This window comes from Mastigoproctus giganteus, chromosome 13 (genome assembly GCF_048544385.1).
Source record: "Mastigoproctus giganteus isolate SK-2022 chromosome 13, ASM4854438v1, whole genome shotgun sequence".
Lineage (NCBI taxonomy): Eukaryota > Metazoa > Arthropoda > Arachnida > Uropygi > Thelyphonidae > Mastigoproctus > Mastigoproctus giganteus.
Window position 1 is genome coordinate 152700553 of NC_143587.1, and position 17120 is coordinate 152717672.

General features: G+C 36.1%; 1 protein-coding gene across 3 annotated transcripts in view; it reads left to right on the forward strand.

The window, feature by feature from the left end:
* LOC150076529 (uncharacterized) overlaps positions 1–17120 on the forward strand; it is a 437825-nt gene that overhangs the window by 97304 nt on the left and 323401 nt on the right. For 2 of the 3 annotated variants that reach the window (XM_090387824.1, XM_090387825.1), the window contains exons 6-7: positions 2162–2257; positions 11340–11432. In XM_090387824.1, coding sequence (XP_090243950.1) covers positions 2162–2257; positions 11340–11432 — 189 coding nt within the window. The remainder of the gene's footprint in view (positions 1–2161; positions 2258–11339; positions 11433–17120) is intronic. The other variant, XM_090387826.1, reaches the window with a different exon arrangement.

Sequence of the window (17120 nt, forward strand, 5' to 3'; positions counted from 1 at the left end):
TGTATTGCATGTTAGCAATCCAGTTTAATTTATAGTGTAGTATGGATTTTAAGAAACTTATTACTTTTTCCAAAAAATCTTTTTTTTTTTTTTTTTTTGTGCTTACAGTTAGCTGATCTCCAGGTTTTTGAAGTCAGAAGTTGGCAGCTATGTGTATACATTTTTCATTGTGTGGGTTTTGAGAGTACACATGTGTATATATAGTAAACTCCCACTATCCCACTTTATTTACTTCTGGTCCTGTGATCAGACCTGTCAAGTGTGGGGGGGGGGAGCTCCCACTATTAACACTTTACTATTTATAGTGCTCTTTGGGCTGATCTCTTCAAAAGCATTTTAATGGGACTTTACTGTATTCATTTTTCCTTGTGTGGGCTCTGAAACTAATTCCTCTAAATTTTTTCCCCCCAGTGTGGTCTTTAATAGATCTTTCTTACAAAATTTAGTGATATCAGGTAAAAATTTAAAAGTTATGCCAATAACCACGCAAGTTTCAAATGCTATATTTTAAGTTGCAGGGCTGCAGCAAAAGAGGATAGTGTGTAATAGAGGGCAGTGGTACATTATTGAATTTCTGAATGCAGAGAATGTTGTGCTCATTGAGATTCATTGATATTTGGAGAAGGTTTATAGAAACATAACAGTTCATGTGTGCACAGTTTGGATTTGACATGTCAACGATGGTGTAGTGGTTCGAAGGACATGCCAAGGTCAGACAGTGATGGTAGAAAATGACGAGAAAGTGAATAAACTGATTTGTGAAATCAGTACATTAAGGACCTCAATTAGATCTCCCTGCTGGGAGATCTGATTGAGGTGTTTAAAGCTTTGAATGGATTGAGTAAGCTGAACATTAATGGTTTTCTTCCACTTTGCTGAGACTACACACATATGAGGGGGCATAAATTCAAGTTGAGGAAGGATGGTTGCCGGATAGATATGCGGAAGTTTGCTGATGGTTAATTGTTGGAACAGGCTTCCATCTGTTGTTGTGGAAGTGGATGGGTTGAATAAATTCAAGGGAGTACTAGACAAATTCTTGGAGGTATGGATGGGTGAACTGTTTTTTTTTTTTTTTTTTGCTGATACTATATCAGCTTGCTTTCTTGCATCATTTGCCATTACTCTTAGGCTTTTATGCATTAAAAACAGGTATGAGTGACTCAGGATACAGGAAATTGTGTCAGGTGAGTTCCATGAATATTAACACCAGATCACAAGGAGCAGGGAATGCATGTTTGTGCCAATCTTCCAGAGCAGTGTGAAGATCGTAGGCAATGATTTCTTGATTCGATATTGATTTCTTGACTCGATTTCTTCGTTATTGAAGAAATTCGAGGCTCAACTAACTTCTGGGAAAATAGTGTTCCATTTTTGGGACAAGAGAGATGTTATCCTTGTGGATTTCTTGGAATTATGGAATGGGGTTACACAATCAAATCTTCTCCATTCGGAGAAGATTTGATTGTGTCTCCACTGAAGAAGCCAAAGATACAAACTGCAAAGTGAGGCAAGAGAAGAAAGGAAACTTTCTTCTTCAGCATGATAATGCCAGACTCCCCCATAGGGGGACCATTGCAGAATTTGGGTGGACTGTTCTGTCACATTTTCCATACAGTCGACCTTGTGTCATCTTACTTTCACCTCTTAGCCTTAAGATGGATGGCATTTGTGGGGAGCACTTTGTTGATGATGATGATGCTGTTATTGCAGCTGTCAAGAAATGGCTGTTAGAGGTTCGCAGGAACTTTTTTTGTGGGAAGATGCAGGCTCTGATTCAGTGGTTTAGAAAATGTGTACAAAGTGGTACAATATGTGAAAAAATAAATACAAGAACATTTAGTTTTAATAAGCTACAGGAGTATCCAAGAAAATAATTTGAATTTGGTGGCATTGATTTCAGAGACTTCTCATATGTATATCCCTTCAAAAACATATATATGATTTTGAAGGCCGCTTGAAATGTTAACACAAGAGGAGGAGGAGGAGGAGGAGATGATTAGCAATGTATATGTAGATTGTTTTTCATTGTTCACTGTGCACTGGATATGAAGAAATTCAGAAATTGATTTGTAATTTTTAATGAACTTAACTTTAATAATGTGTATTTTTTTAGAAATTATTTGAATTTTAGTGAAATCTTTTTTTTTTTCTTTATTAGTGCTGGGCTGACTTCGGATACAGAAGGAGAAATACTAGAAAATGAAAGAAAGGAAGATAATGTTCAGTTGGTTGGGCAAAGACCTCTTAAAATAAGGTTAATTGTGAAAGGAATATATTTTGTCTTTAACTGTATAACTTTTCACTATTTGTGATTTATAATCCAGTAAAATCTTATACTGGATTATAATGTTTTCCAATTTCAGGAACATTCTTTTCACATTCTTCCTTGCTTTATAGCTCATAGGTTTATAAATTGAACTGTTGTCTGACCCAGATTTGACATATGAGGTGATCAATCAAATGCTTAATAATATTTTAACATAATTCTCTTATTTTTTTCTAGTTAAAGGCAGGTTTAAGAAGTTTTAAACTTTGATGGTTTTCTTGAACCTTGCAAGTATGTTACAAAATTTTATCAGTGTTATTTATTTAATTGAGAATTTTGTTAATTATATTAGGTTTTCCAATTAGTGCAATGTCACAGACATACCTTCCGTATATTTTTAACTGGGGAGAAAGGGTTTGGAAGTTATTGTATTCTGGATTTCCATCAGGTATTAATTCTAAATTAATACTTACTGATGATATCATTAAGTATTAATTTAGTTTTCTGCTTCAGACTCTCTTGATTAAGAAAATTAATTACCTGTTAAAGCTTTTCAAGGGCATATACAATTATATATATATATATATATATATATATAGGGATTTTGTGTTAAAGAAATGGTCTATTTTTATCATCTAGTGAAATACTACTTATGAAAGAATGAAAATATCAGTGTGTTTTTATGTGATATCTGGATAATTGAAGATAGATGGTGATCGGTTAATCTTGACTTTTCTGGAGTTTTGTTATTTTTTCATTAAAGAAAACAATTTTTCACATAAATATGTGCAAAAATATGTGCTGCTGAACATATCTAGTATATGCATAATGAAAGATAGCACTCTAGAAATCAATATTCCTAGAGTGCTATCTTTCAATGTGAAAACCTGGAATTCCAACTTCCATATATTTTTGCTTCAACAAAGAGTCATATCAAATTTCAGTTAGTTTCATTTGTAAGTTCTTATCAATAATTTCATTGTCAACAGACAGGTTAAATAAAGAGGTGAAACTGAGATTCACAGTTTTTGAAATCAGAAAATCTTTTATTGAACTCTGTTTTTAACAATTTTATTTGGTGGGTATACTCTGAAGATTTCAATTCAGGTGATTTTAGCAACAGAGATTGGCAGCTTTCAAGAGACAAATTTTCTTTTTCTATATGTTTTTGCCACAGTTATAATGTTTGTTTAAAAGCATCAATGCTGTCAAATAATGTGGTAAGAATGTGATTTTTGCCTTGAAGTTTGATAAAGTTGACTTAGATGAACTTGTAATGTCAACAGAGAAAGCCAGGTCTTTTATCCACTGTCCATCTTATAATTCAGCACATTTATAATTTTTTGTTTCCAAAAGAAAAAAAGAAGGAAAAAAAAAAAGATTTTGCCAAGTGATTCAAAGAATCATTTTGAAACTTTGACTCAAAATCCATTGAACTTCCACTTAATAAAGTAGATAGGTGTATTCACTTCCTAAATCTTCCAGAAATGAAGCAAATTGGTGATGATTAAGTCCACATTTTTGTATAAAATTTTGAGTGACTTTTTTTTTTTTTTAGCACATGTCCAATATTTAAAACTTCGGAACACAGTGCTTGCTGATGAATAGTGCAACGTAAAGATTCAAAAGAATGATTACCCTGTTGTTTGCATGTTTCTTTTAATTTTGCAACAACTCCATTAATAATACCCATCTTGGCATGGGCACCATCAGTCGCGAGACATACCAACTTTTTCAGCGGCAGCTCATATTTCTTCAGAACTTCCATAAGTGCATCAAAAATATTAGTTCCAAAAATATCAGTTGTATCATGCATTGAAATTACTTTCAAAAGCTTGTCACTTTCAAGTTCACATCATATTAAAAATGGTCATCTGAGCGATATCTCGAATGCCTGTACTTTTGTTGATTTCAATAGAGTAGGCCTCAAATTGATGTTCAACTAAGCTGATCTCTAAATTATTGGCTGTTTCATTAATTTTGCTAGCTACAGTATTTTGACATAAACTTTTGAATTTTTTATTTGTGTGGGACACAGCACTTTTGCTGTTTTAATCATGCATTCACTAATAAATTTCCCTTCTCTAAATGATTTTGACTTGCAGTTAAATGTCATATTAATTAACTAGCTTTTACAGCAGCTGCATTATCTGTAACAGGTTTAGTAAACACATTTTGTTGTTTTTGAATTACTGATTTCAGTTCTGACAACTTTTTTCGATAAGTTTCGCTTTGTACCATGGTGCCATTTAAGATTCTACTCCCTTGTAAACTGCAGAAGAATTCCTACATATTAGGCATAATATTTTATTCTTCACTTGGATACAAAAATATTGTACTTCCCATTTCTCTTGAAAACTCTGACATTCTTCATCAATAGATCTGTTTTTTTATTCATACTGGTACTAGGGTTCGGCATAATGTTTATTATACAGGGTAATTATACAGGAGGAATAGTAAATATTTTGGGAGGTTATAGTATAGATTATTCTGAGTAAAAAAAATTCATATAAATGTGTCCAATTCTCAATGGATATGGTGATGATTAAGCTTATTGTGGTGATGATTAAGAATAAATGTCTTATTGTTTGCATTTATTGACTTTTTGAATGAACAGAACACAAATAATCGACAAATTTTTTACAGTTACAATAAATGTTCGAAAATCCCACTGCCAACCTTAATGCACTTTGCAACTTTTGTGGTAATATTAATGTTGTGTTGTTCTTCTGAGGTCATCTTGGCATTCCTTTATAGGGCAGCAGTATCCAAAATGTGTGCAAGCAATTCATCTCTTGTATTCACCTTTTCTTTGTGTACTGCGCTTTTCATCCACCCCCACAAACAAAAATCTTTTCTTTGTATACTGTGTTTTTCATCCATTCCCACAAACAAAAATCTAACAGAGTGAGATCTGGAGACCTTGGCCAATGAACGGGACCAACGTGGCCGATCCATCATTCAGGGAAAGTTTGATTTAGATATTTATCACCAGATGGGTGTAATGTGCAGGGGCTCCTTCATGCTGAAAGTATATACCAATCCTTGTAGCCAAGGGAACATCCTCCAATAATAGTGGAAGTTAGTTTTGTAGAAATTCTAGGTAAAATGGGCCCTGTAAGACAATTTTGTAACACAACAGGCACAGTCAGCTGATTGTGGATGATACCTTACCACACATTTACAGAGAAGCAATGTTGAAAATTTGTTTCTACAGTGGCATGTGGATTTTTGTCTGATCACCTATGAGAGTTATGGGTATTGTTGATACTGTCGCAGGTGAAAGGGCGCCTCCGTAGCCAGGTGGGAAGGAGCAGCAGTACATAGCACACACGCTTCTTGATTAGACTGGGGTTCGAGCCCGTCACCACCAAATACGGAGGATGAGGAAAGGTCAGGGAATGACCACCTCATTTCCCGGAGCAATATGGCCTTAGTTGCTAATGCTCCTAAAAACCAAACAACAAACAAACAAACAAACAACAAGCGGGTGCAAGTACTTCATTGCTGAACAGTATTAATGGAATTAATCGCCGATTAGCATTTGCCCACCGACAAAATTCGAATCGCTGGGTGTTGCCTCCTGATTGAAGGTGTTGCACCTGCTGTATGTGAAATTGGTACAAGCCGTGCTCACGTAATGTTCGCTGTACTCTTATCTGTGGAACACCGATACACGTAGAAATTCTTTGTTTGCTAATAGTAGGACTACGTTCTACCGACTGAAGAATGTGTTCTATTTCATCCGCATTTTGTTCATTTGCACGTTCAGAAGAAATGAGAGTGCTGAGAACTGTACCAGTCTCACGCAGTTTGGTGTAAACACCAGTAAACGCTTTTGAATCCGGTAGTAGTAGTGGAATGTGATGCAAGAAAGAAAGTGTATGAGTTTATGCAGCATCAGCCAAAAAAAAAAAAAAAAATCACACCATACCCTCCAAATGCATGTCCAGTTCCACCTTAAATTTATTCAGCCTATCAACTTCCACAACGACAGATGGAAGTTTGATCCAGCAATTAACCACCCGCTGGCTAAAGGCAAATTTCCGCACATCTATTCTACTTGTCCTTTCTTAATTTGAATTTATGTCCCCTTACATTCGTAATCTGAACAAGTGGAAGGAGCCCATCAGAATTCAGCGTGCTCAACCCATTCAAGGCCTTATACACCTCAATCAGATCACTGCGCAAGTGCCTAGTCTCCAGCCACTGCAATTTGCAGCATTTAAGCTTCTCTTGGTACGAGGATCCCTTCATTCCCCTCACCAATCTTTTGCCCTTCTCTGTACACACTCAAGCAAATAGACATCCTTCCTAAAATGAGGCCGCCAGACCTGTACGCAGTACTCAAGGTGTGGCCTGACCATTGCCTTATCATCATCATCAGCCATTTTCAATCCACTGCAGGATGAAGGCCTCTCCAGCAACTTTCCAGTTCCTTCTGTTTTGAGCACTGGCCATCCATTTACTGCCCATAAACTCATGAATTTCATCTATCCATCTCCGCCTTTGTCTTCCAGGTTTTCTTCTAGCTCCTCTTGGATACCATTCTGTTATTTTCTTAGTCCATCTGTCATCATGTCTTCGAGCTATGTGTCCTGCCCAAGACCATTTTAGTTCTTTACTTTTGATAAGAATGTCCTTTACTTGAGTTTGCTGCCTAATCCATGTGTTTCTCTTCTTATTTAACAGTCTGATTCCCAATATAATTCGTTCCATTCTTCGCTGTGTAGTTCTCAGCTTCTCTTCCATTCTTTTGGTGAGTGCCCAAGTTTCACTTCCATAAGTCATGGTGGGGAGTATACATTGGTTCATTATTTTACGTTTCAGACAAAGTGGGATATTGCTCTTCAGTATGTGACTATATTTCCTGAATGCTATCCATCCAAAATTTATTCTTCTCTTGACTTCCAGCCATTTATCATTATTACAGCTAATAACTTGTCCCAGATAAGTATACGACTCCACGTTTTCAATTACTGCTCCTTCAATCATTGTTTCCCTTTCTGTGGCATACTTGTTCATTATTACTTTTGTAGCCATATTCATCTTTAGTCCAAAATCGTTACTAACGCTGCATAACTGATTAAGATTTTCTTCTAATTCTTTGGGATCGTGGCTTATGACCACAATGTCATCTGCAAACCGTAAATGGTTTAGGTACTCTCCGTTCACATTGACTCCTTTCTGCGACCAGTCTAATCTTCTGAAAGCTTCCTCAAGGGCAGCAGTAAACAGCTTCGGAGATATTGTGTCTCCTTGTCGAACTCCTTTCTCGATTTTAAATTTCCTACTGTCTTTGTCTAGTCTAATAAAGGAGGTAGCACTCTCATATATTTTCTTCAAAATCATAATATGTGGGGTATCTATGCCTTGTCTTTCAAGTGCCCTAAACATTGCCTTATGCTGTATGGAGTCAAATGCCTTTTCATAATCCACAAATGCCAGGCATAATGGTGTTTTATATTCATTTGCTTTCTCCATTAGCTGTGCTATTACGTGAAGGTGATCCATAGTTGAGAATCCTGTCCTAAAGCCAGCTTGCTCTTTCGGTTGATTCTCATCAAGTATTCTTTCTAATTTGTTAGTAATGACCCTTGTGAACAACTTGTAGATGTGGGATAACAAGCTATAATTGGTCTATAATTTCTGATTTCTCTCCTTTCTTATGCAGCTAAACTATGATTGCATTATTCCACTGCTTAGGCGTCACATCTTTTCGAATGCACTTTGTGAAGAGCCTTGCCAGTTTTTGCGTTATGTCTCTTCCTCCCAATTTTAACAACTCTACAGTAACTTCATCTTCCCCCGGGGCTTTCTGATTCTTCATTTTCTTCAATGCATGTTCTACCTCATCAGGAAGAATATCGGGTATGTCGTATGTGTTGCTACTTTGCAATCCATCTTCCCCACTGCTGGAATCATTCCCTTGTTCCTTGTATAATTCTCTATAGTAGTCTTCTGCTATTTGAATTATGCCTTCTTTGCTGTTTATAAGTACACCATTGCTATTCTTCAGTTTCAGTATCATTTGTCTTTCTGTATTACTGCTCATGGCTGTTGATTTAAATCCTTTGTTTTCCCTTAATGCTTGTTCTACTTTTCTTTTGTTAAATCTTCTTATGTCCTCTCTGAGTCTCTTTCTAATGGCTTTGCATAACTCAGTATACTCAATTTTCTCCCTGTCAGTGTTTTTCTTCCTCTTCATTTGTCGTATTCGGTTCATCATGACAAGTGTTTCTTGACTAATTTTTTCTTCTTTGGATTACGTTTCTTGGGCTTTATCACTTTCAGAAAGTTGTAATATTCCTCGTCGATATCTTGGTCCTGAGCAGTCTGCAGAAGCTCAAACTTGTTTTTAAGTTCCAGTACATACTGCTTTTTCTCCTCTTCTCTTATCTCAAAGACCTTTGTATTATTTACTCGAGTCAGTTTTTTCCTTTCCTACATCGTGTACATCTTACCATTCTGTGATCATTTCCAACATGTACCTTATTCAGGACGGTAACATCATTCACAATATATCTTCTGTTAGTGAGGATGAAGTCTATTTCATTAGTTGTTAATCCATTTGGACTCTTCCATGTCCACTTTCAATTCACCCTTTTCTTGAAAAAAGGGTTCATTACTGACAGTCCTTGAGATTCTGCAAATTCCACAAGTCTTTCACCTTTTTCATCGATTCCAAAATTACCTATAGTTCCCCTTTCTGCGCTGTTTTGTCTTTTTCCAACCTTAGCATTGAAGTCCCCCATAATAATAGTGTAGTGGGTTTTCTGCTCATCTAGAAGCCTCTCAATTTCGGTGTACATTTCTTCAACCTCTTCATCATCATGGCTCGATGTTGGTGCATAAATCATTATAACCTTTAGCTTGTACCTCTTAGAAATCTTGAGTATTATTCTTGACATCCTTGGTGATGTACTTTTGAATTCTAAAATGTTGTTTTTAAAATATTTATGGACCAGAAACCCAACTCCACCTTCACTCCTTTCACTGTTTCCATTGGTGTAGAGCAGATTTCCACTTGATAAACTTATAAGTGATTCATTTCTTCTTGTTTCAGCCAAACCGATGATATTCCAATTCACATTTTCTAATTACTTTTCCAGCTCTAATATCCTCTCTTCACCGATGAGTGATCTTACGTTATAACAGGCCAAGTTCAGTTTCCGTGCATGGCAGCCTGGTCATACCCAGAGATTCTTAGCACCCTCTGCTTCCACTCTGATCCTCTCTCTGCCGTAAGAGGGGGAGTGAAAGCTGCTGGGGGACCATCTGTTTTGTCGTGCTGCCATATGCTGGAGTGTTTGGTCTTTTCCTCTTCACGCTGACCAGGCGTCTTGAAGAGACCACTCTACACGTTCGTTGCCACCCAAGTAACGTAACAGGGCTTACCATTGAGAAGGTGTGCATGAGTGGATTTTAGGGAGGTAGGCCAACCGGACTTCTCCTAAATCTTCTGTAATAGAGAGATATACAAAACTATCTAGGCTTTTTTTTTCCTGAGAGCAGATTAATCTGTTTATGCTAACGGTAGGTTGAGGATGGTGTGCCGGCTGCCAGTTTGACATGAATGTGGTAGTAGTAGTGGTGGCGTGTGATGCAAGAAAGCAAGTGTATGAGCTTATGCAGCATGAGCCAAAAAAAAAAAAAAAAAATTTACAAAACAAATCCCTCTAAATGTTTGTCCAGTTCCTCCTTAAATTTATTTAACCTATCAATTTCCACAATGATAGATGGAAGTTTGTTCCAACAATTAACCACCCTCGCTAAAGGCAAATTTCTGCACATCTATTCTACAACTGTGTTTCCTCAATTTGAATTTTGCCCCTTTAGATTCGTAATCTGAACAAATGGAAGAATCCCATCAGAATTTGGTGTGCTCAATCCATTCAAGGCCTTACACACCTCAATCAGATCGCCTCATAGGTGCTTAATCTCCAGCCGCTGCAATTTGTAGAACTTAAGCCTCTCTTGGTTTGATTTCCTTCATTCCCCTCACCAATCTTGTTGCCCTTCTGTGTACACACTCAAGCAAATCTACATCCTTCCTAAAATGAGGCCTCCAGACCTGTACACAGTATTCAAGGTGTGGCCTGACCATTGCCTTATACAGAGGGACAATCACCTCCTTTTCCCTGCTAGCAAAATTCCTGTATATGATTGACAAAACCTCATGACCTGCCTTGGCAGCCTATCTGCATTGCTCAGAAAACTTCATATCTGACTGCACAATTATTCCCAGGTCTTTTTCATTTTCTACCACCTTAAGTGTAGTACCACACAGTTGGTACGTTTCTCTGGGGTTACTTCTACCCATGTGCAGTACTTTGCATTTGGCAATGTTAAACTTCAGTTGCCACTTCTGAGCCCATCTGCCCAAATTTTCTAGATCCTGTTGCAGTAGCATATTGCCATTACTTTCATTAATGACCCTGCCAACCTTTGTATCATCTGCAAACTTCGACATTGAGCCTGATGTACCTTCATCAATATCATTAATAAATATACAAAACAACAGTGGGCCCAACACCGAACCCTGTGGGACTCCACTAATAACATTAGTCCACGAAGTGCAGCACCCATTGATTACCACCCTCTGTCTTCTCCCACTCAACCATCCTTTTATCCATTGTAGCAACTTACCATTCTGCTCCAATTTGTACAGTACTCTTCCATGTGCAACAGTGTCAAAAGCTTTCCTGAAATCCAAGTATATGATATCAAAATTAATTTTTGCATCCAGTTCATTTGCTACCATATCATAATACCCAATTAAATTTGTCAGACAAGGCTTTCCCTTTACAGACCCATGCTGTGTCTGAATTATTGAAACACAGCATGCCCTACTGTATTACAAAGAAAAGGTGTTAAAAATCTGTTATTCGAGATTTTATAGGTTTCAAAGTAAGAGTTTCACAGTTGTTAGAAAATCAGTTACTTTCTGTTTCATTTATTGTGTTTTCCATAATATAAATAATATTGATATAAGTTAATGAAATACAAGAAAATCACCTGTAATCTATGTTAATTAATTTAGTTAATTTTTATGTTTTTAAAATTTCAGTTCTGGGGTTCTTCCTTTGTCTGAAAACGAAACAGTGGATGAAAAAAAAGAAGAAGAACTGCAGTCTGTTGTTCAGAGACCTCTTGTAATAAGGTATTAAAAAAAAAATATATATATATACCATATTTCTTCGATTCTAAGACGTCATCGATTGTAAGACACACACCTTAATTTCAGTACCTTAATTTCAGAAATAAAGCTTTGCTTCTAAGAAAAAAATAAAATAAATAAAATAAAACACTAAAATAATCCAAGAAATATTTTTATTATAATAGAATTCAATTTACTAATGACAATAGCACCGGTATTTATCAGTAGGTATGTTATTCATCACTTCCTTCTGAATCTTGTGAGCCGTCGATATCTCCATCTGAATCAATATCCGAGTCTACTTCACATTGAGGGTCAGAGTCTTCTGAGCCATCATTATCTTCATTATTCCATAATATATCATGTTTTGAGCCATCGAGAGCATTGGTGATGCAACATTTTTTAAATGAGTGCTTTACTATTCTTTCTGGGATCAGCTTCCAAACTGTTGATACCCATTCTGGCAATGTTGTTTTTGGTGCTTTCTTAATTTTTCCGGTAGGTGCCAGCCGAATGTTGTCGGTCAACAGCCAGGATTCATATTCCTTTCTCAATTAATACTTAAATGGTTTGTTGGCTGAAACGTCGAGTGGCTGCAGTTGGCTAGTCATGCCACCAGGAATCACAACGAAGTCACCAAGTTTTTATTTTTGACACGTTCGTACAAATGTCCGCGAAATGCTCAAGTACTAGCATGCTAGGTGGGTTACGAAGACTTCCAGGACGTCTATTCCACACAATGTTTAGCCAGTCTTCCATAAGCTCTGCTGACATCCATCCATTTTTTTGTGCACACACAATAACATCTTTGTGGAAAATTTCATTCTTCGGTATGGTTTTTCTATTTAAAATTAAATATGGTGGCAACTTTCGACCATCAGCGGTGATACGCTGCTTTTCATAACCCGTGCTTATAATCTTGATTTCTTTAGCACCTTTAGCGTTGACTGTGTAATTTCGAGGCATGTCAAAGAAGACTGGGGTTCATCAGCATTTCCAATTTGACTAAACTCATAGTTTCTTTTTTTCCTTAATTTCATCACCTGTCACTGAAAGTTAATCAGCTTCTGTTGAAAAGTTTGCAGGAATTTTTGACAGATAGATGTTCGACGCCTTAACGATAATCGATTACGACGCATGAGTCTATCCCACCAGCCGCCGACTGCCTTTAAAAATTATTTTCTTTATTCTGAGGGACTTGGCAACTTGGCAATTTGCGTGGCTTTTCGAGTGATGGGTAATCCTTTTGCGTGTGTCTCCGTTACAAAACGTATCACAGCTTCATCAACTTGTGGAAATCTTCCTTTTTTTAGGCCCTGTACCCTGTAAAGCACTTGGTTGTTGCTTTGCACAAAAATATGGAATTGTAATAATTTCTCCAACGATGAACATTTACTTCAGTAATGTCGAAATGTCGACCCGCATCTCTATTTCTGTGTTCTTTTGCATACACAGTAACTTTTTGTTTCAGTGTGGCTTCGTAGTGCAATTTTTTTGACATTTTAATGTGCAATAAGGGATAAAAATTAACGAAATACAGTAACTCCACTTCTTACGTACTTTCGAAGATACAAACAAAACTTCCTAGTTTTCGCTAAGTGAGCTTCACTACAATGAAATAATGGTGGCTTCACATTTCGAAAGCAAATGAAATCACCTACACCACTTTATTCACCAATGGAATTGGAGAATGCGATAACGGTCAAACTTGGAGGCAGGGTTTCCACGTAAAAACAAAACGTGGTGCTGTGTAAAGCGCGGGAAAATTCGAAAAAAAAACTGCGATTGTCAGATGCACCCCGTTTTTAGAGACGTTAATAGGGGGGGGAAGTGGATCTTAGAATCGAAGAAATACAGTATATATATATATATATATATATATATATATATATATATTTATAATTTACTTTAGAACTTATCTGTAGAGACAACACGCTTGAGATTAGAAATTATTGGACACTAAGGATTGTTGTCACTATTGAGAAAGTGACCTCTTAAAGTTACAATTTATTCTTCTTCTTCCGTGTACCTTCTCTTTTGCAGAGGTTGGCTGTCATCTTCGCAATGAATGAATGTGAGGTAGAAGCTTTAAACCATAGGTTTCCAAACTTTTTCGGGCCACTGCCCACTTTGCAAGAAATAAATTTTGTAACACCCCCCATTATAACAGTTTTCCACATTTAAGCTGTTTGATAATTTCGACGTAAATAGCAACTAATGATACATTACTGCTTGTGCCATTAAATTATTGAAAAAGTAAATAAATAAATAATAAATTTTCTGTTTATACTCCGGGGCGACCAAATGATCAGAGGAGTTCACAAGATAGACAGAATACAAGAAACAGCATCGTATTCAGCAGTCACGGGCTTGAACCCCAGTCACTCAAGGCACGTGTACTTATGCACCCGCGCACCTGACCACTAGGCTACGGCAGCACACGTAAGTGGCCAATATGTGCTTCATCTTGAACACAGTCATTGCTATTCCGATTTTGATGAAACATAGCCCATATGTAAAGATTGTAAAGTGTATGCTCGAACATTATGCACAGTTTCATACAATGGTTTAAATATGAAAATTCGGAATACATATTAAAAGATTGAAAATGCATTAGTAAGAATATTATTGTAATAATTAAAACACCATCAGATATATTACAAAATTGTTTATTTCGAACTTATAAAGTAAAAATACAAAGCAAAAATAAAAAATTTTATATGCAATCGGTTCCTTTTCTTAGATAGTAAATTCGCTACAGCACTAAACCCACGCTCAGCCAAATAAGAAGATGGAAATGCAATTAAAAATTTCTGCACTATTTCCCATAATCCAGGGTACAGTGTCAGTATTGATTTCTGAAGCCAAAACTCTTGGTATCTACCTTTGAATTTTATTTTTAGTTCTTCATTTGTTGTGAGTTCTGTGAGTTCCTCTTCTAAATTTGATGATCCTGCTGTGTTTACATGTGAGAAAGGATCTAGAATCCAATTTGGTATATTCATGTTTAGAATATCCTTGAATCACTCATTAAAATCAGCATGGAGAACCTCCAAGTGTTGGCAGTATGTAAGTAAATCTTCCTTTTTGAGAGACACTGCTGATAAATTTGAAAAGGGCTATATTCCCCTCGGCCTAGATTCCGTTTGAACAGAAGAAGTTTCCCCACAAAAGCGGCAATAACATTTTTTTGTGTTAATTAAATTCCATTCATCACCTTGTAATTGTAGATTGACTTCATTAAATATTTTATAGAGGTCTGTCAAATAAGTGATGTCATTTTTGGATGTAATCAGGTTGGCCTGCAATCCTGTCGTCTTTGTTTTCTAGGAACTCTAGTACTGAATCAAACAAATTGTAAAATTGATTCAGACAAACACCTTTTGAAAGCCAATGAACTTCTGTGTGACACAGCAAACGATTGAAATCTTCATCGTTTTCACTACAAAGTTGGCTAAACAATCTGTCACTCAATGAATTGCTTCTAATCTTGTTGACTGCTCTAATAACGTAATGGAGCGACGTATGCAGACGTTCACTTAAATTCTTCGCAACCAAATGTTGACAATGAAGAACACAATGTATAGCGAGTACATTTGGTACTGCTTGTTTCAAATGCGCTATGAAATCTTTATGGCAGTGAAATTCATGGCTATGAAATCTTCAATGACAGGGCTCCCTGTCATTGCTGGAGCACCATCAGTAGCAGCAGACAAAATATTACGAATAGGAATGTCTTTCTCTTGAAAAAACTTATTAATGGTATTAAATATAGATTCTTCCTTTGTATCTGCTTCCAAATTTTTAGCAAATAATAATTCTTGACCAACTTTTTCTTCTTTTATGAATCGTACGTATGATAAGAGTAGTGCTTCATTATTTGGGAGAGTTGATTCATCGAGTTGAATGGAAAATTGGCATGTCTTCAAATAATCGCACAATGATTTTTCAACGTCTTCAGCCATTTCATCGATTTTTCTTTGCACTGAATTATTGCACAAAGGAATTTTCCTGATGATATCTGACGCTGGCTTATGAAGCACAGTGTTTATTACTTCTTTTTCTGCCGGAAAGATTAATTCCTCACCAATTGTGTGTGGTTTTCCCGCTTTTGCGATTAATAATGAAATATTATAAGAAGCTTGTAATCTGTCCTTATCTTGTTTAGTGGACGACGCAAAAAGTTTTGATATAGTTGGATGTTTAAAATATTTTTCTTCTAGTACTTGAAAATAGGACAAATCTTTATCCTTTTCGTCAGCATGCATTTTAGTCAAATGCTCTTGTAGCCTAGAAGGCTTCATTGCTTCATTTGAAAATACTTTTTGACAAATAAAGCACATAGGTAATAATTAGTTCGTAGGAGACTGAATAAAGCCATATTTCAAATACTCAATACTGTACTGTCGACATTTCTTCTTAGATTCAGGTATAATGAAGTAATAAAATTTGCAACAATATTCACAAAATAAAAGATTTAATTTACACTTTGTATGACTCCACTTATCTATCACACTTTCGACTGACGATTGTAATGAAACTTATTCCTAAACAGCAAAAATGTACGATCACATATCAATTTATGAATTATTACGTCGGCAAAACGGCCTTGGAAGCTTTGAAGATGAAACGCGCTAAGGCATTAGTTTAAAATTCGCGCCTAATCTGTCTGAAACGAATCAACAGACGCGGAGATATAATTGACTGGTCAAGCTTACGTCATTAGCATTACTAAGGTGATCCAAGGAGAAAATAAAACTGTAAACAATTTTCGTGGAAAACAAACAGTTGAGCATCATTACTTGCAAACAATATTTGCATTGTCGCTCTGTTACAACATTTTGCTTTTACTGCTTTTCGTAATTTTTGTACGAAAGAATTGCAACGAATTGGTTTTGAAAAACAAAAATATCGCATTTTCTTTCTTCAGTATGTATTGTATCTACTAACAAAAAAATATAGAAAATTCATCTATTGGAAGCCATACTGGAAACGGAAGGAAAAAAAAAAAACTGTCGTAAAACTGATTACTATAATGTGCATTTCATAAAAAAAAAAGTTCGCTTTATTGTAATTGTTTCTAGAGGAACAGCAGTTTCATGGATGTATATTTGATCTTATTTACAAATTTTCAAGAAAATATTTCTATTCATAGCTGCATTATAAACTTCGAAAACTGATGTCGAAGGAACTTCACATGCATCTTACTCGGTGTGCAAACGAAAAAAAAAATAATAATAATAATAAAAAAAAAAAAAATATATATATATATATATATATATATATGCTACGAGTAACGGATTGTTTTATATGCATTTGATACCATCAAAAAATTTGAGGGAAAAATTGAATTTTCATTATCACACACGCCCGAAAAATTCACCATAAAGTGTCATATGTTGGCTTGCTTGAATTCCAGTCTGAGCTGCAAATGTAATTTCACTTCTCTTGTGCTGACAGAGCTGCTGTTTGCCGAATGAAGGAAAACGGGGTTCATTTCCCTGAAATTTCCACTTCCTTTCAGTCACTTGGGGGGAAAAAACTCCTTAGGGGAGGGAGTTCACCCTTTCTAGTCTGACCCTAAGGGAAAGAGACAGAGAGAAAGAAATAAAAATACTCTTTTGGTGGGAGGAAGGCCAGGAGATTGTCAAAGGTCCACGACTGTAACTTTCATCACAGATGCTGAAGTTC